This window comes from Giraffa tippelskirchi, chromosome 6 (genome assembly GCF_054371585.1).
Source record: "Giraffa tippelskirchi isolate mGirTip1 chromosome 6, T2T-mGirTip1v1.2.pri, whole genome shotgun sequence".
NCBI lineage: Eukaryota > Metazoa > Chordata > Mammalia > Artiodactyla > Giraffidae > Giraffa > Giraffa tippelskirchi.
The window spans coordinates 11,208,655-11,231,744 of NC_137280.1; the positions used below are offsets into that span (position 1 = coordinate 11,208,655).

General features: G+C 37.7%; 1 protein-coding gene across 8 annotated transcripts in view; it reads left to right on the forward strand.

Moving 5' to 3' along the window:
* The first annotated feature begins 208 nt into the window (after positions 1-208).
* INTS8 (integrator complex subunit 8) overlaps positions 209-23,090 on the forward strand; it is a 47,155-nt gene continuing 24,273 nt past the window's right edge. The window contains exons 1-15 of one of the 8 annotated variants that reach the window (XM_081496990.1): positions 209-478; positions 3,370-3,544; positions 4,837-4,928; positions 5,152-5,292; positions 5,603-5,812; positions 6,392-6,443; positions 7,312-7,494; positions 10,762-10,869; positions 12,370-12,525; positions 15,662-15,762; positions 16,215-16,356; positions 18,722-18,792; positions 19,175-19,350; positions 20,485-20,618; positions 22,961-23,071. In XM_081496990.1, coding sequence (XP_081353116.1) covers positions 6,393-6,443; positions 7,312-7,494; positions 10,762-10,869; positions 12,370-12,525; positions 15,662-15,762; positions 16,215-16,356; positions 18,722-18,792; positions 19,175-19,350; positions 20,485-20,618; positions 22,961-23,071 — 1,233 coding nt within the window. In that variant the 5' untranslated portion in view covers positions 209-478; positions 3,370-3,544; positions 4,837-4,928; ... (1 more) ...; positions 5,603-5,812; position 6,392. Of the gene's footprint in view, positions 479-561; positions 858-3,369; positions 3,545-4,836; positions 4,929-5,151; positions 5,293-5,602; positions 5,813-6,391; positions 6,444-7,311; positions 7,495-10,761; positions 10,870-12,369; positions 12,526-15,661; positions 15,763-16,214; positions 16,357-18,721; positions 18,793-19,174; positions 19,351-20,484; positions 20,619-22,960; positions 23,072-23,090 lie in introns of those variants that run through there. The other 7 variants (XM_081496986.1, XM_081496992.1, XM_081496988.1 and 4 more) reach the window with 7 other exon arrangements.

The window sequence follows — 23,090 nt, forward strand, 5'->3', positions numbered from 1 at the left end:
TAACCAAGAATCTCCCAGGGAACAGGGAACGCCAACTGAGCGACGCAACCCGCCAGCCGTCTCCGAGGGTAACTGGGAGGAGGTGTGGCCCGGGCATCGGTCCCGCCCTCCTCCAACTCGAATAACGATTGGTCTGGAGGCGCGGCGGGGGTGGGGTGGGGGCGGGTCCAGGACGGCCAGCCCCGGCGGGGGGTCAGGCCGCCATTTTGGGTTGTGTGGGTTTCCGGTACACTCCGCGTTCCTCCTCGCTTCCGGGCAGTTCCGCACGTCAGAGGCCCCCGGGGCCCGCGTCCGAGTGTCAGGTTGGAGCCGGGAAGCGTCCCTGGGGGTAGCGGCGGCGGGGGCAGGATGAGCGCGGAGGCGGCGGACCGGGAGGCGGCCACCTCCAGCCGCCCCTGCACCCCGCCGCAGACCTCCTGGTTCGAGTTCCTGCTGCAGGAGTCGCTGTTGGAGAAACACCTGCGCAAGCCCTGCCCGGGTAAGCGGGGCGCCCGCGGCCCGAGGACTGCCCTCGGGGCTCCCGCCGCTCCGCGCCTTCCTCAGCCGCGACCCCGCGGCCCCGGGAGGCGGGCCTCGAGGCCGAGCTCTGGCGCCGCCCCGTCTCTGACTGGGCATCAAACGTGCCCGCGCGGGGCGCCGCTCCCGGAGGCCTAGCGGGAAACAGAGGCCCTCCTGCCCCCGCCCCCTTTTCGTGTTTGCAGTCTTGTCACCTCTCAGGTGGCCTTGTGACCGCACTCGGGTTGGGGCCTCAGCCCTCCCCTGGGGCTGAACCCCAGACAGTTTTGGGGTGGGGGGGTGCGATCTGCGGAGACATCAGCTGTTCAGAGGCTGGTCCTGACGCTGAATAACTATCTTAGGTCCGTATTTTAGCTGTTTTATTCCTCAACGAGGGGATTCTGTGACTCAATTATCTATTCCAAAGTTGGGCTGTAAAATCAACGCGAAAACTTCTGAAAGCAGAAAATGCTGTCACAGTTGCAAAGTAGTTATTGTATAATGGTGTTCATGATTGATAACGCAGTTCAGAAGTGCTGTTTAGCGAAGGTTGGAAATAACAGGTATTTCTGGAAAGAGGTACTGACCTGAAAAGGGGAGTTCCTTGGATGAAATTTTGCGGACAGAGTTCGGATCCACATGTGGCTTGTTCAGTCTAATCCACTGGCCTGAACTGGTGGAGATTCCTGTGCCAGAAGTTGGTGTACTTCACGTGGGCAGTTTTCAGTTCAGTCGCTCAGTCGTGTCCGACTCTTTGTGACCCCATGAATCGCAGCACGCCAGGCCTCTCTGTCCATCACCAACTCCCTGAGTCCACCCAAACCCATGTCCATCGAGTCGGTGATGCCATCCAACCATCTCATCCTCTGTCGTCCCCTTCTCCTCCCACCTTCAGTCTTTCCCAGCATCAGGGTCTTGTCCAGTGAGTCAGCTCTTCACATCAGGTGGCCAAAGGATTGGAGTTTCCGCTTCAACATCAGTCCTTCCAATGAACACCCAGGACTGATCTCCTTTAGGATGGGCTGGTTGGATCTCCTTGCAGTCCAAGGGACTCTCAAGAGTCTTGTCCAACACCACAGTTCAAAAGCATCTATTCTTCGGCACTCAGCTTTCTTCACCGTCCAACTCTCACATCCATACATGACTACTGGAAAAACCATAGCCTTGACTAGACGGACCTTTGTTGGCAAAGTAATGTCTCTGCTTTTAAATATGCTATCTTGGTTGGTCATAACCCCTTTGACTAACGTTTGTTGAGTGTTTCTGGGTGCCAGATTCTGTGCTTCATATCTGTCATTTCGTTTAATTCCGACTTCATGATAATCCTGTGAGGTAGGTGACCCTCTATTTTGCACTGACAGAAACAGGTGCAGAGAGGTAACTTGATGCAGGTCCCACTAATTAAGCGTTAAAGCAGTGATTTTAAACATGGCATTTCTTTCCCCTAACTGACAGTTGTTTGCTCAACTGGAATCTGTAACCATTGTGTTCTGTCCTCTAAAGTGCTTTCCTCTGCAAGAATCTGTTATCTGCTATCTCCTTACATCCCTCCTGATCTTGCGTTTTAATACCCAGGCACACATTGTGAATCATAATCCTTAGTCATTGTAACTACACCACTGTTTGGATCCCCTTTTTTACCCCTTAACTTTCAAAAAAATGGAAGAAGAGTTGATTTATAATGTTTTAGGTGTACAGTAAAGTGATTCAGTTACATGTATACACCTGATCCTTTTTAGGTTCTTTTCCATTGTGCATGTGCTTAGTCACTCAGTCGTGTCGGACTCTTGCGACCCCATGAACTATAGCCTACCTGGCTCCTCTGTCCATGGGATTCTCCAGGCGAGAATACTGGAGTGGGTTGTTATAGGTTATTAAAATAACCTATTTGAATATAGTTCAATATTGAGTATATTTCCCTGTGCTATGTAGTTTTGATATATTGATATTTAATATAGTTCAATATATTGATATTGAATATAGTTCCCTGTGCTATATAGTAGGTCCTTGTTGTCTCCTTTATGTATAGTAGTGTGTATCTGTTAGTCCCAAGTTCCCGATTATCCCTGCCCTCCAGCCCCTTTGGTAACCATAAATTTGTTTTCTTTCTGACTCTATTTCTGTTTTGTGAGTACGTTCATTTGTATTATATATTTTTTAGATTCCACATAAAAGTGATATCATATGACGTTTGTGTTTCTCTGACTGAGTTTACTTAGTACGATAATCTCTAGGTCCATCCATGTTGCTGCAAATGGTATAATTTCATTCTTTTTTATGGCTTAGTATTGTTTCGCTGTGTATATGAACTGCACCTTCTTTATCCATCTGTCTGTCGGTAGACTCTTGGGTTGCTTCCACGTCTTGGCTGTTGTAAGAAGTGCTGCTGTGAACACTGGTGTGCATCTATCTTTTTGAATTTAGAGTTTTCATCTTTTCTGAACATATACCCAGGAGTGAGATTGCTGGATAATAGTAATTAAAATTATTTCCCATTATATGTTATTATTATTATTTCCATTCCAATAATTATTAAAAAATAGTTAATTTTTTAACTAACCTCTGTATTGTTTTCCATGGTGGCTGCACCAATTTACATTCCCACCAACAGGGTAGGAGGGTTTCTTTCTTCATACGATGTCCAGGATTTTATATTTGTAGACTTTGAGATGATGGCCATTCTCACCCTTGTGAGGTGATTGATTTTCTCAATGTAGTTTGATTTGCATTTCTCAAATAGTGATATGAAGCATCTTTTCATGTGCCTATTGGCCTATTTGGGTTCCTTTTGTGGCCAGAAACCAGTACAGTGAATCCTTTTGCATATTTGTAATTAGACCTTAAGTTCAAAAACTATTTTCTTTTAAATCCTAGATCCTGCACCAGTTCAGCTTATAGTCCAGTTTTTGGAACAGGCTTCCAAACCTTCAGTTAATGAGCAAAACCAAGTTCAACCTCCACCTGATAACAAGAGAAATCGTGTTTTAAAGCTACTTGCTCTTAAAGTTGCTGCACATTTGAAGTGGGACTTAGACATATTAGAGAAAAGGTATACAAGATTTAAATGAATTAAAAAAAAATTTAAATGAATTTATTTTGAGAACTGTTAGACATTTTGGTTTATTTCAGTATGTGTTCTTATAATACTGGTCTTTAAAGTGAAAACTATTTTTTTCTGTGTATTCTTGGTAAAATATGCAAGTATTTTTCAAAAAGTATAAGAAAATATTTGACTGTTAAATGAATTTAAATCACCTTTTAAATATAAACTTGGTGTTATCAATAATGAGCCAGTTTATTATTATTATTCTTTTTTTGATGTGATAAGTAGAGAAAATCCACGCCTAAACAGTTTTAAATCTTCATTTTACTTTTACATATCTGAAGAAAATAAATAAAAACTAACGATGAATCGTACATAATATTATGGACGAGTCTCTGTTGAATAATTTATTTAGTTTTACTGGTCATAAATCAATCACTGTCTCTTAAACTTTTAAACTATCTTATTAGAATCAGTGGTTATTTGTTTATAAATAAATATTTTCAAATGTGTAGTTATATAATGATTTGTTTTCACCCCCTTCTCACAGTTTAAAGAGAAATACCTTATAGAATATTTGGGGAAATTCAGAAAATAAGAAATAATAGGGTAGGGGAAAGAATGTTTTTAACATTTTTGTGTAATTTTTTTGTTTTCCTCCCTATATTTTTAAACAAAGTTGTAAACATACCTTATATACTGTTTTGATTTTTGTTTTATTTCATATAGCAGGATATCATGAACATTGCCCCATTTTGGTTTTTGGAGATCATTCCATTGTATAGATAATTTATTAATTGTTTCTCTATTGACAGTTTTTTAGTTTTTCTCTAGTTTTTCACTTTTATAAATCATAGAGCTTGAAAATGTCCATAAGCTTTATGTGAATTTTGAGTTACATCCGTGATTGTTGAATTGCCAGGTCAAGTGGTGTAACACATATACTGGGTTTCATTTCAAGAGAGTTATATTAGTTTATACTCACACTAGTAGTATTTGAATACTTTTTTTACCATATATGTTCCAGCATTAAATATTAGAATTAAAAAAAAGATTTGTTCTTTAAGGAGGAGCTTATCTGTAAATAGACTGAAGGCTTATCAACAGATAGCAATGTATACAAAACAGTATGATGTATATGATAGAGTTGGAAAATTGAGCACTGACTGGATATTTGATGATAAACAATTTCTTAGATGTGAAATTTATGCTGTCATTATGTCAGGAGGTAATTTTTTGGAGATATATTCTGAGATACTTTTGAAGAAATGATTTACTATTGGGAATTTGCTTTACAGTAATATGGAAAGGAGGGAAGTGGGTGAGAGTAGAGATGAAACAAGATTGGCCATCAGTTGATAACTGTTGAAGCTGGATGATGGGCACATTGGTGTGTATTATATTATTCTGTCTACTTTTATATATATTTAAGTTGTTTTCATAATAAAAGCTTAAAAAATCTTTTGGTAAATTTTCATTTACGTTGTTGAGACATTAATAGAATGGCCCTGTGGATTTACTACTTAAACAGTATAACTATTTTTAGCAAAGATACTGAATTGTGGATCATGTATTTGCACAACTTATGTGTCTTTTGATTCTTCCTTTTTAAGTTTGTCTGTTCCAGTATTGAATATGTTGTTGAATGAACTGTTGTGCATCAGTAAAGTTCCTCCTGGGACAAAACATGTAGACATGGATCTGGCCACTTTACCTCCAACCACTGCCATGGCCATACTTCTCTACAATAGATGGTAAATTTTTCATAAACCTAAAATATGTTGGGCAGCCTTTCTTTAATTGCATTCTAACTTCAGGGATGTGCTTTTAAGTCATTCTAGGGATCTCTCAGAGGATCTTGGGAATAGTGAATCTGATGGTGGAGAAAATTATGACTGCATAGATGAAAAGCATTCTGATAGAGACATGGATGACTTATAAAGTTTTTTTTATATGTCAGAATTTTGGATAGTTTATAAGTCTTCTAGGAAGTACTAAAAAAATACTTGAAGTGACATTTATAATGTATTAAATTTTGTTTTTATTTGTCTTTTTTTTTTTAAGGGCAATTAGGACAATTGTTCAAAGTAGTTTTCCTGTTAAACAGGCAAAACCTGGACCTCCTCAGTTAAGTGTGTAAGTTGGCCAGTAAAGACCCTTACTTGGCACTTTTTTGTCAGTTTTTTTTTTTTTTTTTAAATTTTGCAAGTTTTTAAGAACTCTTGGTACAGAAGGAATAAAGCAGAAATCAGAGGGCAGAAGGCCTGCATGCAGGTAGGTTTGGAGGGGTTAGAAGGGTGAGAGAATCAGGGCTTTGGATAACTAGAGTAGAGAGCTCTGAAAACGGAGGGGAGCACTTTGTAAACTGTGCCTTTCATCTTAACGTTAGCTGACCTGCTTCCAGGAATTAAGATTGTTTTCATTTAATTAAACTTACTTGAAAAAGATATGTTTGTTCCGCATGTGGGAAATTTTAATTTAGAGTGCAAAAGTTAAGTACAATAGGTTGATCAGGTCTGGAGTTTTAAACCTAGTTCTTAAATTCCAAGTAGTAGCAACTTACCCAAATTTGGACCTAGGGTGTAGTTTCTAACTTGATATAAATGAGCTTTTGCTGCCAGAAAGTTTTATTTTTAAATTGAGGGTTTTTTTTAATGCAAAGCAAATGAAAAAAATAATGGTAAATAAAGGAGCATCATCATAATTGAGTTTACTTTTTAAGCATGAAAAGAACTAGCATTAAAGGCATTTTTATTTATTTAAATTCAGCCTCACTGTCAAGAATGATCTTTAAGTTTTGAATTTTCAGTCTTTCAAGTAATATTTGATACTCTTCCATCATTTCTTTTTAAGTATGAATCAGATGCAACAGGAGAAAGAGCTAACAGAAAATATTTTGAAAGTGGTGAGTATTGGTATTGGTTTTTCTGTAACCTTTTTGGGATGTATTATATTTAGAGCATGTATAGGTGCTTCTTTTAATCTTATATATTAAGAGTTGGCATGGTCTCAATGTGATGACATTTAGACTTTGACTATTAGAAAGTAATTTGATAATATTTTAAATTGACACTTTACTTTTTTTTTTGGCCATGCTGTGTGGCTTTTGAGGTCTCAGTTTCCCAATCAGATTGAGTCCAGGCCACTGCAGTGAAAGTGCCAAGTGCTAACCACTGGACTGCCAGAAATTCCCTAAAACTATTTTTATGTTCAGAAAAATACAGTTATTTTTAGTCAACATAAAAGTAGAAACCATAATTTAAAAATGATCTCTTTAATTCTTTATTTAATACCTACAATGTACATGAGATAACACCCAAAGTGCAGAGACTGGGAAAGGAGAAGGAGGGTAACAGACTATCTCAATCATATTCAACAAATAATGTATTTTCAATGTTGAAGCAAAAAACCTGTGTTGTTGTTATTATTTAATGCCTAGTAAAAATGACTGGCACACTGAAGCATACAAAACATTTATTGAATACATCAGTGAAATGGTGCAAATCTTAAAACATTTTTCATCAGTAACTTTTATATAAAAGAAAGATGTCAATCTTTTCCAATTTGTGTATTCAATTTCACAATAGGAACCTTCTGAATTTTAAAATCTAGGATAATTTTAACAAATATAATTTCACTCTTTCTATGTTAGATGCATTTTTAAAATAGACTAGTACATTAAGCTGCTAAGTATCTTGTAAATATTTTTTGGTTGATATAGTCCAGTACTGCCATTTTTGTGGTTTAAAATTTTGTTTATTGAACTTTTGTAGCTAAAAGAACAAGCTTCTGATTCTATTCTGGTACTAGAGGCAGCCCTTAAGTTAAACAGGGATCTTTATGTCCACACGATGAGAACGCTAGACTTACTGGCTGTGGAGCCAGGCATGGTAAATGGAGAAACGGAGAGTTCGACTGCTGGATTGAAAATCAAAACCGAGGAGATGCAGTGCCAGGTATTTATTTCAGTGTTTAATCAATGCGTGGCAGATTTTTGGGAAATCTTACATAAAATCATCCTTGTATTTTTAATTAGAGTTTATTTTTGCCCTTGTCCCTTTGATTTTACTTCTGATGTTATTAAAACTTTGCATTGTAGTTAATTGTGAATTTTATAAGACCTCCCTTGAAATTTTTCTGAAAGAAATGGAAGGAAAATTTCTTAGGATCCTTTGTCTCCAAACTAGTTTCCTAGTTATATTTAAGAGATTGACAATGCAGGGAGTAATAATATGAATGAACTGACTGACAATTTATTCACATTATAAAAAATCTAATCACCGAAGAAACAAAACAAAACTAATACTGTGCTAGCTTTTGAAAAATGTAGGCGCCTAAAGAAATACCTAGTTTTTCAAGGATCTTAAGACTGCCTGCTCTCTGTAACTCTGTACCCTAGTTCCTTTGTTGCTTTCAGTTGTTTTTTGTTGTTAGATATTTTATGTATTGATAGCTTCCTTTTCCTTGCTCGATTGTAAACTCTTTGAGGTCTCTCTGTTTTAAAATATATTTGTATTTGCATCTTCCTTACTTGCTAGCACAGAATCTTGAGTATAATAGAAATTTTAAAAGAATTAATGATTGCCTACGGAGGGCCACTACAATAGAGCCTTTTACATTCTGTATTTTCTTCATTGTGTGAATTAGCATAACATTTTTAAAAATTAATCATTCTGGCTGCGCTGGTGCGTTGTTGCTGCTTGCGGGCCTTCTCTAGTTGTGCCGAGTGGAGGCTACTGTCTGCTTATAGTGGCTTCTCTTCTTGCGGAGCACGGGCTGTTGGGCTTTAGTAGTTGCGGCTCATAGACTTGAGAGCACAGGCTTAATATTTGTGGTGCATGGGCTTAGTTGCCCCAAGGCGTGTGGAATCTTCCTGAACCAGAGGTCCAACCCACATACTCTGCATTGGCAGACAGGTTCTTAACCACTGGACCACCAAGAATGTCTGGCATAACTTCTCTTATCACTATTTCCCAATCTTGAAAGAGCAGAAATAGCTCTGAGTTTAAAAAAGGATTGAGAGGTGCCTTTTCAGATGAGCTGGTTCTGGAGTTAAAGAGAATCCCTCCTCAAGACTCGCTGAGATGGAGTCTCAGAGAGTAGGAGAGGAGTCATGGGGCATTGGCAGTTGGTAACCACTTCACGGGCCCCCCAGTGGCTCAGCAGGAAAGAGTCTGTCTGCCAGTACAGGAGACGCAGATTTGATCTCTGGGTCAGGAAGATCTGCTGGAGAGGGAAATGGCAACCCACTCCAGTATTCTTGCCTGGAGAATCCCATGGAGAGAGGAGCCTGGTGGGCTACAGTCCATGGAGTTGTGAAAGAGTTGGACAAGACTTAGCAACTATACAACAACAACAACTCTGTCTTTGTCTGGAAAAGGGAATTATGTGTATCTATAATATGTGTGCATATATAGGTGTGCTTGTGTGTATATAAATCTTTCTTTATTATATACACACACATACTTTATTTTAAACTTTAGCACTCCTTTATCCTAGATGGAAGGAAGCACTTTAGAATGAAAATCTGCCCAACATCAAGTGTGGATTAAATAGGGTAAAGCAGTATTCTAGAGGCTGAGGAAGAATTAATCTTGATTTGTTGAACAGGACAGAATAGTATCTGTAGTCCATATCAGTGAAGAGTAGTTTGGTCAGGAGTATCAGAGACTTACAGCCTAGGAGTTTGAAAGAGGAATAAGTATCTGTTGGCTCAGGTTGGTTTGGTGCAAATGGAAATAAATGGTGTGGAATGAAATTTATTTCTGCATCTGATGTGAATGGGGAGTTGAGAAAACTGGTGTGATTGAAATAGAGAAGAATAGAGAGCTTTGGAGAGAGAACGTAGTCCAGATTCTGAGATCCTTGAAATTCAGGCTGTGGGGTTTGAACTTTCTCCTACTTGGGGGAGTAAGTTGAAGGCTTTTTAAAAAAGTCAGATCGAGAAGACATACCAGTCAACCTTGTGAGGAGTAAATTTGAGATAGAATATTAGGAACCTCAGGGTCTGGCTTCAAGTCTGGACTCTGCCAGAGCTTGGTTATATGCTTTCAAGTAGGAATGTTGCTTTCTGGGCCTTAGTATTCTTGTTCATAAAATGGCCAAGTTCAACTCAGTCTTTGAATTCTGCATTAAGTAAATCTAGGTGTCTGTTTAAGAATGCTTCTGGAAAAATATAAAGATTCTGTTAGAAAAAGACAACTGGAAATGCGCTGTCATTTTATACTCATTCGTTCAGATTTCTCAGTATTGTATTCTGGCCAGTTCTTTGATAGTAGACATTTGCCCCGCCTACCCTTTTGGAGACACCCCCGTGGCTGTCCCCTTTTTCATTGTTAGAAGAATCCCCCTACCTTCTGAGACTTGATGGGAGGGAGAGCCTGTTTCCTATAATAAAACTGACAACTCCAAATATTCGTGTTCTCTAGCCTTATCCTGCTGGAGGGCAGACATGTCACATCGGTGTGACAGACAGAGACATATAGACTGAATTAGGAGCTAGCTGGGCTCGCCGGTGGCTCAGCAGTAAAGAATCTGCCTGCAAATGCAGAAGCCACAGGAGATGTGAGTTCGACCCCTGGGTTGGGAAGATCCTTCGGAGAAGGGCATGGCTGCCCACTCCAGTACTCTTGCCTGGAGAATCCCGTGGACAGAGGAGCCTGGCGGGCTACAGTCCATGGGGCCGCAAAGAGCTGGACACGACTGAGGGACTTAGCATGCACGCAGGAGCTCGCCAGTGAAGTGGGATGATGGAGAATCCATCGTGATGGTGAGTCACTGCAACAGTGACAGGAAAGTCTAGTCCCCGGGCAGCCCTGGCAGGAGGGGAGCTGCTGCTCTCAGTGTTGGGTCCTGGTGGCTGCAGTTGCCAGGAGCTGTGGAGTTGGGTGTTGAGATGGCTGCCTGGTATGCATCAGTTGCGGCTCTTCTTCTGGCTGCTTGCCTCCCATCCCCCGTTTGTTTTCCAGGCCTGATTCTTTGGCTTTCCCAATAATTCTGTAGGCCGCCTGACATCTTACCAGTAAGTCCCCTTAAGTCAGTCAGAGTTGATTTCTGTTGCTTGTGACTAAGAAAATTGACTGTTTTACTGCTCACTGAAGTGTTTTTTTTCTTTTTTTGCTACATGTGTAACTAGGTTGTCGAGATAAAGATGACTTTGAGTTTTGTCAGCCCTTAAGTTCATGAAAAATCACTGAGCAAATTGATATTCATTACCATTTTAGGTGTGTTATGATTTGGGTGCAGCATACTTCCAGCAAGGCTCTACAAATCCAGCTGTCTATGAAAATGCCAGAGAAAAATTTTTTAGAACCAAAGAACTAATTGCAGAGGTAAATACAGTCATAACTGGCACATGATTTTCAATCCTTTAAAACATCTGTGTGTTTTTTGGCTTTCATTTTTCTGATGATAAAAAACAGTGTTCATTGTAGTAAATTTGACAGTTCAAAAAACTAATGAAAACATTTTTAAAATCTGTAATACTACTGCCTGGAAATAGCCGTTTTTGCAGTTTTATCTTTTTTTTTTGTTCCAGTTTTTGTTCTTTATGTTTTTATACAGTTAAGCTCATGCTGTTTTGTATCTTGCTAAAATGTTGAAATAGATATTTTAAATGTATCCTATTCTTTTATATATAGATGTGCTGTGATTTTATTTTCCTAATGTTTGAACATTTAGATAGTTTGCTGTTCCTGTTTATTATAAAGATACAAAATTTATATCTCCAAGCATACATTTTTGTTTGGACTTTAGATGAAGTTAAATTCCTGCAAGTAGAATTACCATGTCAGTGGTCATTAATTTTTTTAAAGGATGTAATATACAAAACCAAATTGATTTCTAGGTACATTTCTCTGAGGGCTCTGCTATTAGAGTGAAGTTTTTTTAATTGCTAATTTGATAATTTATCTAGACTACCTTTTAAAAAATTGTGTTTCCTTAATTCCTAGTAGGGCAAATGTTTTCATGTGTTTATTGTTTGCATTTTTCTTTTTATGATTCACACAACTGAATTTTAAAGTATATAACTAGGTTTTTATATGCCTGGTGGCCAGGAAAATTCCCACTTCAATTTTTCCTTTCTTCACCAGAAACATTGAATAAATACACTAGAGATATACTTTATTGGGAATTCTCATTTTAATTTGCCTAGGGAACTCATCAGATTTCTAATTTTATGGCATTATGGGTATAGTAATTTAAAGCTTTAATTTTTAAAAAAAGTATGTCTTTAAAAATTTTTTTTTCTGTTTTGGTGGAAGCATTTCTATTTTTTCTGGTTGAATGAAGATTGAGTTTTCTTTGTTGTCCCCCTTTAAATCTCTGCCAAGAGCATGTATCAATATTTTAAGATATTTTAATCTTTTTTTTTTTTTTTTTTTTACAGTTTTCATTCTTTGTTAGTATCTTAATTGTTGTTATACCTACAGAGAGTGATAATAATGTCTACCTTTTTATGTTGGCCTGAAAACTCTAAACCAGGAGTCAGTAAACTTTTATTATTGTTTATTATTTAGCCCTTTATTTTAGGCTTTGTAGGCCATATACAGTTTTTGTGTCATAGTCTAATTTGTTGGGGTTTTTTCCCCTCCCTTTACAACACTAAGAATTATTCTTAGGTTATAGAATCTATAAAAACAGGACATAGGCTAATTTTGGCTTGTGGGCAGTAGTTTCTGACCCCTGCTCTAAACCTTTAATTTTTTCATTTTTTTATGGTTCCTAATTTCCATTGGTATTTTCTTATACTGTTAAAATGCAATAAATGGGTGCTAGACTGTTGTTTCTATTACAATGATGGATAATGATATATACCTCTTACTTTACAGATAGGTTCATTGTCTCTTCATTGTACCATAGATGAGAAGCGGTTAGCTGGCTATTGTCAAGCATGTGATGTTCTCGTACCTTCCTCTGATAGTACAACTCAACAATTGACTCCATATAGTCAGGTCCATATTTGTTTGCGATCTGGCAACTATCAGGTAAGATGTATGATGGGGATACAATAGTGTCATTGGAAAGCATTGGAAGCCAGACAACCGAGTTTAAATCCTGACATCACCATTTACAGTTGTGCCATTTGGGGCACGTCAAACAGTTTGGCCTATAAAATAGTTGTAATAATTAAGCTTTTTATGAGAATCACATGAAAAGTTATAGTTTATAAACTCTTAAGGCAAGAGCACTGGATAGATGTTGACTCATATTACTGATAATTATCCTTTCTTGAAGGTATAAAATTTGCCCATTTTAAGTACATTCTGTAAGAAACTCTGTAGGCAGAACTTTTAACTTTTAAAATTATAGGCAGAGAACTTTTGGTTTTAGGGAGGCTAAAGATTTGGAAGTATGGTCTTCCAGCCTGACCTTATTAGCCACTGCGAACAGTGAGACTGAAGGAGCGGGTGAGCAGGGCGGTTTTGGGTGGTTTGGATGGTCTATCACACAGCCCACTTTTCCAGGAGGCTGGGCGTCGTCTCAGTTTTACTCAAGAAAAGAGCTTAAATTAGTCTGTTAAGATTTTTTTGTTGCCCCCTCTGAGTATATATCTGTAGCTTTGTAATGAAAATCACTGAGAGTTAGGATTTGTACTTTTAAAAATCTTTCTCAAAAAGCCTTTATTCTAGAAAGTGAACAGTGCCTTCATCTTATTAAATTCAAAACACATTATGAAACGACAGTGCTATAACATACCTTTAGTTTTATGTCTCCACAGTGGACTTTTAGCCTAGGTTTTTAGTTCACTTTTCTCAACTGGAGTTTTGGGTTTGTTTTTTTTCTTCAGAGAAAATAGAAGAAGAGAGGGGACGGTGCTCCCTCCCCCTCCCTCTGGCCCCCTTTTTTGCCAATTCTGATTTGCCCTAGGGAAGAAAAGTAAACTTTCTTGAAGGTGGATTTCGGATATAAATGAAGTTACCAAACACAAGAGATCTTTCAGTTACATATCCCTAGTACAGGCTTATGGGGAGTGGTAATCAGTTATGATAAGATATAGAATCTTTAAGAAGGTCCCTGGCAGAGTAAGACCCGTGCAGGCAAGAATGTTCACAGGTTGGCACATGTTACCATGTGTGCCATGCTTAGTCGCTCAGTCGTGTCTGACTCTTTGCAATCCCATGGACTGTAGCCCACCAGGCTCTTCTGTCCATGGGGATTCTCTAGGCGAGGATACTGGAGTGGGTTGCCATGCCCTTATCCAGGGGATCTTCTCAACCCAGGGATTGAACCCAGGTCTCTTGCACTGCAGTTGGATTCTTTACCAGCTGAGCCATCAGGGAAGCCCACATGTTACCATAGATATAATAAAGGGCCAAATGTATAACTTAGGAAGTAGTGTAAATGGTAGCTAGGAAAGGGGAAAGAACGATTTTGTTGCAACTCTGGAATTTATCACTTTAGCTATATATGCAGGAGTGTCTTAGAAATCATATTTAGCTTTTTTGTGGGGGGAGACTAGGATTCTATCTGTAGCTGATGAGTTATTGAACAGTTGTAACAAATAGGTCTTCTAACATTTGGGAAGTGACTTGCTTGCTCCCATGTAGCTCATGTTTTGCTATGGAAGTGAAATAGTGGTCGCTCTGTAGTTTTGAAACCATTTTTTGTCAGTGCTCTTGTTGTAGAGCTGATTTAGCTGTTTCCAGAAATCCCCACACTGTCACCCCTACTTTCTTCCATTGCTTGATAAAGAGCTGATAAACTACTGAGAAAAAGGCTATAAAAAGACTATGGTAATATCATTTATTAGAATTATAAATTTTCTACAGTTCACTAATATTTTAAACCATTTAACTTGATCAGACTAGTTTCTTAGCACACGTTTTTTCTAGCTGAAATATTTCTCTTTGTTTTAGCATTTTAAAAAGTTTATCGTATGAAATCATGTTTAAAGTGGAGGAGAGGAATTTTAAAAGTTTCTGTCTAATAACAGCTGAATTACTACTTAATGATTCTTTTCTCATCTCTCACTTTTGGCCCATGATCACCAATTTTAAAGAAGGGTAGTGGGGTGCTTTTGCCATTTCATACTGTTCATGGGGTTCTCAAGGCAAAAATACTGAAATGGTTTGCCATTCCCTTCTTCAGTGGACCACATTTTGTAGGACTCTCCACCATGACCCGTCCGTCTTGGATGGCCCCACACGGCATGGCTCATAGTTTCACTGAGTTAGACAAGGCTGTAATCCATGTGATCAGTTTGGTTAGTTTTCTGTGATTGTGGTTTTCATTCTGTCTGCCCTCTGGTGAATAAGGATAAGAGGCTTATGGAAGCTTCCTGATGGGAGAGACTGACCTGGGGGGAAACTGGATCTTGTTCTGATGGGCAGAGCCATGCTCAGTAAATCTTTAATCCAATTTTCTGTTGATGGGCGGGGCTGTGTTCCCTCCCTCTAGTTTGGCCTGAGGCCAGACTGTTGACCCACGCCTCCACCCGAGACTCCTGGACACTCACAGGCAAGTCTACCTCAGTCTCTTGTGGGGACACTGCTCCCCACATAGTCATGTATGTGTGTGGGAGTTGGACCATAAAGAAAACTGAGCACTGAAGAATTGATGCTTTTGAACTGTGGTGTTGGAGAAGACTCTTGAGCGTCCCTTGGACTGCAAGGAGATCCAACCAGTTCATCCTAAAGGAGATCAGCCCTGGGTGTTCATTGGCAGGACTGATGTTGAAGTTGAAACTCCAAAACTTTGGCCACCTCATGCGAAGAGTTGACTCATTTGAAAAGACCCTGATGCTGGGAAAGATTGAGGGCAGGAGAAGGGGACGACAGAGGATAAGATGGTTGGATGGCATCACCTACACGATGGACATGAGTTTGAGCAAGCTCTGGGAGTTGGTGTTGGACAGGGAGGCCTGGCATGCTGCAGTCCATGGGGTCACAAAGAGTTGGACACGACTGAGCCATTGAGTTGAACTGAGGGGGGTGCTATTTTTACCCTTAATGTAATTTTAAAATTTTAGGAAGAGATTTTCCTAGCAAGGTATCTTAATGATTTTCTTCACTGTGTAATTTCTGTTATAAAAAGACTTAAAATTTTATTTTAAAAACTTTTCTTTTTTAAAGAGACTTTGGTGATTTTTGAAATAGTTGAAACTTTTTGTCTGTGTTCTAGGAGGTAATAAAGATCTTTGTTGAAGACAACTTAACCTTCAGTTTACCTGTCCAGTTCCGGCAGTCTGTCCTAAGGGAACTCTTTCAGAAAGCTCAACAGGGGTAAGTAAGTGAATTACTTTTTTTGATTTTTATGTAAAAGAGTAAATGTGCATTTCTGACTTATCAAAAACGTACCTCTAGATTACCTCTATGTCTGTCACAATGCTTTCACTTTATTTTTACTGTATGGAAAGTTAACATGATCAGAGGAGCCACTTTAATTTTCATCTAATCCTTTTTTTAAAAGTGCTTGGGTAAAAAAATTTACACAGCAGAGTTTGATTCTGTTAGTTTGATTCAGATTAATCTGTATACCTAAATTATCCCTTGGTAAATTCAAAACTTTCCTGTTTATTTTTTTCCCCCATTGACTTAGGTATTTACTAATGTGCCTGAATATTGTAAAAATCTTACCTCTCAAGAATAAATGGCCCATTCTTGTGATTTTAGTTTTATAATATATACCTTTCTATTAAAAAATAAGTGAGTGTATCTACTTTTGTATTTGACAGAAGTGAATCCCTAGATGACATCTGTTTTAAAGTCTGTGCCTGTAACACAGTCCGTGATGTATTAGAAGGTAGAACGATTAGTGTTCAATTTAACCAGCTATTTCTTAGACCTAATAAAGAGAAAATAGACTTTCTTCTTGAGGTAAGACATTTTTTTCCCCCTTTGATTTATAATTTTGCTTTAAGTTTAGCAGTGACCTCTTAGCTGCCAAATCCAGTGCCCCCTTTACTGTCTTCGTCCAACTTGCCTCTCTGGCTCAGAGGTGGTACGGCCGACAGACCACGCTTGCCCACTGCGTCTGCTGTTGGAGCTCTCTTTTGGTTCTCCATCGCTGGGTTTTCCTTAGTCCTCCATTGACATCTCTTTTGATCTCCCTTTAATGTTTTTATTTACAAAAGTTTTTTCCTTGACTCACTCAACTTCTTTTATTCTTCACCACTTTTATTCTCTTCCAAAACTTCAGTCACCTGCTCACTAAAAACGCTCAGATCATACTTTTTGCCTCTCATGTGAGCTTCATAATTTGTTTCTCCCAGACCTTTCTCTCTCTTTAGTAGTCTTAATGTAACAGACCTTGAGAGAAGTACATAGAATACAGTTAATACCATTTTGTTCCAAAAATACAACATTGCCAACACTCTCAAAGTCCTTAATGCGTCTTCCCACACCCTCTCTGCTTCTCCTTGAGGAAATCACTACCCTGCTTTTTTGTGATAGCTATTTCCTCGTTTCTCATTACAGTTGTATCCCCTTTTCATATCCTGTAGTTGTGAAAATTATCCTGTATTTTATCTTCTAAAAGCTCTAGAGCTTAGCCTTCTTTTCACATTTAGGTCTTTAATCCACCTATGATTGAATTTTGTGTATCATGGGAAGTAGGGAATCTGGTGTCATTTTTTTTCCTCACTTGTTTTAGTACCAGTTGTTGAAAGTTTGGTCTTTTTTCTACCAGTGTCTAGTGCTGCCTCCGTTGAATGCCAAGTGTCAGACATACACACGTGTGTGGGCCTGTCTCTGCTCTATTCTGTAACAGCTTTTCTGTTTGTTTACCCATCCATCATACCCATACCCTGTCTTGGTATCATCTGAAGCACAAACCTTATTTTCCAAAGTTGTATTGGTTCTGCTTATCTTTTTACATTTTCTTGTAGACAGTAGACTCAGATTGTCAAGTTTCAGAAGTAAGCCTGTTGGATTTTTGTTTGAAATTACATTACATTTAAAAGCCAGTTTGTGAAAAATTAGTATCATTATCATATTGAGTATCCTAATCCATGAACTGGTATGGCTCTTGATTTGTTTTGGTGCCCTTTAATGTCTTTAAAGCTTTATAATTTTTCCATAGAAGTCTTTTTTTTATTTTTATGAACTATAATTGAATTTGTATAATTGACTTTGTTTCCAGCTAGTAATATACAATCACCCATTGAAAGTGTACAATTCAATGATTTTTAGTATGTTCATAGAGTTGTGCAGCCATCACCTCAGCCAGTTTGCCAACATTTCATTCCTCTCTGCCCCTGCAGGAAAACTTCTTAACCATTAGCAATCATATCTCATTTTCCTCTCAATCCCTGCAACCCCAGGCAACTATTGATCTGTTTTTTGTCTCTGTAGATTTGCCTGTTGTGGACATGTCATATAAATGGAATCATAAAACATATGATCTTTTGTGATTGACTTCTTTCCCTTGGTATTGAAGACATTTCATCCATGTTGGAGTGTCCATCAGTACTTCATTCCTTTTTATAGGTGAATAGTGTCCTACTGAACGGATACACTTCCTCTTCAGTGTCTGTTTTGAGTGTCCATTCATCCCTTGATGGACGTTAGGGTTGTTTCTACTTTATGGCTCTTGGGAATAGTACTGCTGTACACATTATATAATTTAGCTTTTGTGTCAACATATTAGAGAATTGACTATTTGTTGAGGTTAGGATCTTTTATACTAATAATTTTTTGACTTCTTGTAAATAATATGTGGGAAGCCTAACCTAATAAATTCAGAATGATATTTAAAGAATATTATTTTTAGATGACTAATATTTTCATAGCTAAGTTGCTCTTTATTTTCATTGTTTATTTTCTAAACCTTGGTTACCTCCTTAACCGTTGGTTCTGTGTTCTTTAGCTATTATGGATCATTCTTTTCAGCTAACCAAGATGAGTTTTTTCTCTCATTTTTCTGACAGGAACTACTGATTCTTAAAGTTTATCACTCCATTTAATTTGGGTACATACTTTGTAAATTTGGGCAGGGCTTGTTCATATGCTAGATTATTCTTTACTGCATATAAATACCTGCAGTTCTTGAAATGGTCACATTCCACTCCCATTTCCCGTAATGAAATCTTATTCTTTGGTCTCATTTCTTAAATTTTGTAACCAAATCTATGACTGATCCATGTTTGAAAGAACAATTTGATTGTTTTTAAATCTAAACTTTCAAACTGTTATAATTATTTTGAAGTACCCATATTCAAATAAAAATTACTCAAATTCCTAGGTTTGTTCAAGATCAATAAATTTAGAAAAAGCTTCAGATACTTTGAAAGGAAACATGGCTGCTTTTTTGAAGTAAGTGCCTTTCTTTTCTTCTTAATTTTGAACTTAGGTCTGTGAGAAAAATGTCTTTTATTCCTTATCATTTTACATTTACCTTGCCTGTCTTCGTATAACCAGGCAGTAATTGGTAGTTGGGAACACTTAACAGTTTAAATTTGTGTAGCCACATAAAACTTAGGATTCTTGCTGTTACTCTCTGTATATTGTGGCATTAAAATCATGACTTTAGATAAGTACCAAAGAGAAATTTTAAAAAGCTGTTCCAAATTATTATTGTGTAATTATTGAATGGTGGCTTTTAAACGGTTTATTAATAAAAATTGGTTAATATGATTGTTTTCCCCAAACTAAAATTATACACTTCTTTGTTTTATAATATTTCTTACTGATCTAGGAATGTATGTCTGGGGTTGGAAGACCTGCAGTATGTTTTCATGATTTCTTCACACGAGCTTTTCATCACATTGTTGAAAGATGAAGAACGAAAGCTACTTGTTGATCAGATGAGGAAGAGGTCCCCTAGAATCAATCTGTGCATTAAACCCGTAACTTCATTTTATGATATCCCAGGTTAGATTTCCTAGCTCAGATTTTGGCGTATTTTGCCCCTCAGTGTATTTTAGGCTATCTTCTTAATTTTTTTCTATTTACACTAATGCTGGTAACTAATAGAAAACCTGTCTTTTGAGGTCATATTTCTGCCTAAGCAGTAAATTTTGGGAGTCTCCTGAGTCTGTGGATAATGGAGATGTAGGCCTGGATACATAAAAGATTTTAGCTGGGGAAATAGATCCGTGTAACTCTGCTGCTGTACTCTTGAAGGTATAAAACCAAGAGGGAAGAGGAGTGGTTACAAGCAAAAAATGGTGCAGCCTTGCATGCATTTCAGCCTTTATATCACTGTCTGCTGGCTAAACATTCAGCTTTGGCAACATTGCCATTTTTGCCTGATTTATCTGATGATTTTCTTCCATTGTTTTCTCTTATTTTATAAATGTAATAAGAAAGTATGGTGCTGGTTTGTTAAGAAGAAATAAAAGCTTCAACACTTCAGTATGGGGGGAGATAGAATTCAGTTGACTGAGTGAACTTGTACTTTGGACCTCACTAGGTTTAAGCTGCTGTGACTGTCAGTCGTAAAGGAAAAGAATAATATTATCACAGACAAAATGCTGGAGATGCATTATTGAAGACTATATCTGAAAGCTGAGTTGTAATTAGGAATTTTAATGATCAATTCTTAGTTCTCTGGGAAGGCAAAGCCTCTACCTTCTGATTCTCTCCCTTCGAAAAACATTCTTAACGTTTACTATTCAAAACATTTTAGAAGTGCTTTTAACACAGGACATTCAAAAATGGACTGTCTGTGTAAGTTAAATTTTTCAGTATATCCCGCATAATTCTTTCCATGTAAAGTTACTGATTTTTATTGGTTTATATTTTCGTTATCTGTATTTGTTAAATGAAGACATAATACAAGTTGTGTTAGGCTTTTTATATGAGAGTGAAGTTAAAACATAGTTTGCATCAGGTTGGATAAATCAGTTTTCAAGATGAGAGAGACTTTTAACTTTTAATATTTATAAACATGCACAATTTCTGTCACTAAATTACCATTCTCATATTTATGTGATTATGAATGAGTAACAAATGAGTAACGTATCAAATAATTATTTAAATGAAAATCTCTTCTTCCTTTCTTAGCCTCAGCAAGTGTCAACATTGGCCAGTTGGAGCATCAACTGATATTGTCAGTGGATCCATGGAGGATTCGACAGATTTTAATTGAATTACATGGTATGACTTCAGAGCGTGAGTTCTGGACAGTGTCTAATAAGGTAAGAAACCTCTTTTAAGAACAGATAAGGCAATTACCGTTGTTTTCTTATGTAATTTAATAGAAGAGCTGTTCCTTGGCCTTTTTGGGAATAAGAAGCCCTTTTATTTGTTAATGATTCATCAGTAATGTGAAAGACCTTCACATGACATTGTATTTTGAGCATCTGTTGACAGAGAAAATATGAAATAGGCAAAAAAGATAATATTAAATCAGTAACAACTAAAAATGAGTTTATATTTCATTGTTGTTATAGCATCTACATGCATTTTTAGTATAGCTGTAAATATGTGTATAAGGTATGATATTTGTGCAGTCTGTAGCTAATACTTGCCATACAGAGTATTTTTGGTTTAGTTTTTTCATGTCTTCTCTAAGTCTGAAGCCTGCAGGTTAGAATCACCTCACTAAAACTTCTTTATAGAACATTTTTGGCTTTAGATAATTTTTTTTTTTTTTAAAGGCATTTAGTTTATTTTTCAAAAAATATTTTTGCTAGAAGGTTTGAGTAATTTTACATGATCACAATCTTTAAATTTTTTCTGACCAAAAGGTACCATTTAAGTGGACAGCTTGTCTAGATCTGCTTTTGTTAACACCCAAATACAATTAGCACATCTGATGGTATTCCCTAGGTCTTCTTAAATTATCTACAGGCCAGGAGGCAGAGCCTAGCACATAACAAAGTATGTGCTTTATAACTGCTGATTAGTTCAGTTTCATAACAATTAAGCAGAGCAGGTAGTCAGTATATCTAATTCACACTGTTAACACACTGGTTCTTGCCTGAAGGGTCTGATCACTGCAGAGCTCCCAGTTATTCCTTCCAACCCAGGAAGTAGTAAACCATAACTGCAGAGAAGGGGGCAGCTCTACTTAGGCCAGTGCTGGCGATGTCTCAGGTCTGTTCCTTTGTTCCAACTAGGAATTCAAGGTGACCAGTGTTAATTATAAATTCAATGATGATACGTAGAAAATAAAATGCAAAGCCAAAAAAAAGAGCGGCTGCGTCTCCCTTTCTTAAGAGAAGATTGGTTTTCTGTGATTGAGAGAACTAAAAGTGAAGTCGCTCAGTTGTGCCCAACTCTTCGCGACCCCATGGACAGTAGCCTACCAGGCTTCTCCGTCCATGGGATTTTCCAGGCAGGAGTACTGGAGTGGTTTTTTTAAATTTTTAAAAAATTTAAATTTTTAAATTTTTAAAAAATTTTTTTAAAATGCCCCCTTCATCCCCCCCAAAAAAGCCAAGATAATGTTTCTGAAGTTGTCTGTTTAAGTGTTCCTGCATGGAAAGTGCAAATGAAATAGCTTTTTAAACATTCAGTGGAAAGTAACTAGAGATACAAGGGAAATAGTTCACAGATGCAGGTGAAGTATAATAATATGGGGAACTTGCCTTTAGCACATGCCTCTTATTCAGTAGGTGTAGTAGTAGTTCATCCATGCTGTCATGTCCAACTCATTGCAACCCCATGGACTGCAGCCCGCCAGGCTCTTCTGTCCATGGTATTTCCCGGGCAAGAATACTGGAGAGGGTTGCCATTTCCTTCTCCAGGGGATCTTCCTCACCCAAGGATTGAACCCACGTCTCCAGGATTGCAGGAGGATTCTTTACTTGCTGAGCCACTAGCAAAGGCCCTATAATAATATGCATGTGCTTCTGATATAGCTGCATACTCCCTCTCTGCTGAATAAAAAGCAGCTATCTCTGCTTTGATAAAAAAGCTATCTCTGCTTTTTTATCTCTGCTGTGATAAAAAGCAGCTAGAAATTGATGTGTATTTTGTGGGATTTGAATGTACAAGTGAAGTGAAATGAAAAACTGGTCTGAACCTTAGTTGGGCTTTCATAGCATTGAAATCATTATTTGTGTTCATTTATATGGAGGAGGAAGTGTATAGCCTAAGAGTTAGGAGCCAGAGTTCTGGTACTAAGTACCTGAGTTTGAATCCCAGTGCTGTACTTAATTAGCTGTATAGTCTTCAGCAAGTTATTTAACTTCTGTGTGCCTCCGTTTTCTCATCTGTGAAATGGAGATATAGTACCTATTTAATAATGACTGTTGTGAGGATCATATGAATTAATACCTGCTACACTCCTAGATTTTTTCTTTATTTCTATAGGCTATCCTTCAGAAAGTTCCATTCCATTTAATTATTTATTACTTGGTTATTATAGTGAATATGTTCACTTAGATTAGCAGTTCGTTGCGGCTATCATTTTCCTTTCTCTTTAAAAAATGACCTTTGAATGATTTTATTAAATGGAGTTGACTATTACTGAAGGATTCTTATCTAGATTTGGCTTTGTGTGTGTGTGTTTATGTATTTTTATTTCTTCTAGTGGGAATTACCTCTTGTCTATAGTAGTGTCATCCTGGGAATTAAAGACAATTTAACAAGAGATTTGGTTTACATTCTAATGGCCAAAGGTCTACACTGCAGTACTGTTAAGGTGAGTAAAAGTATACATT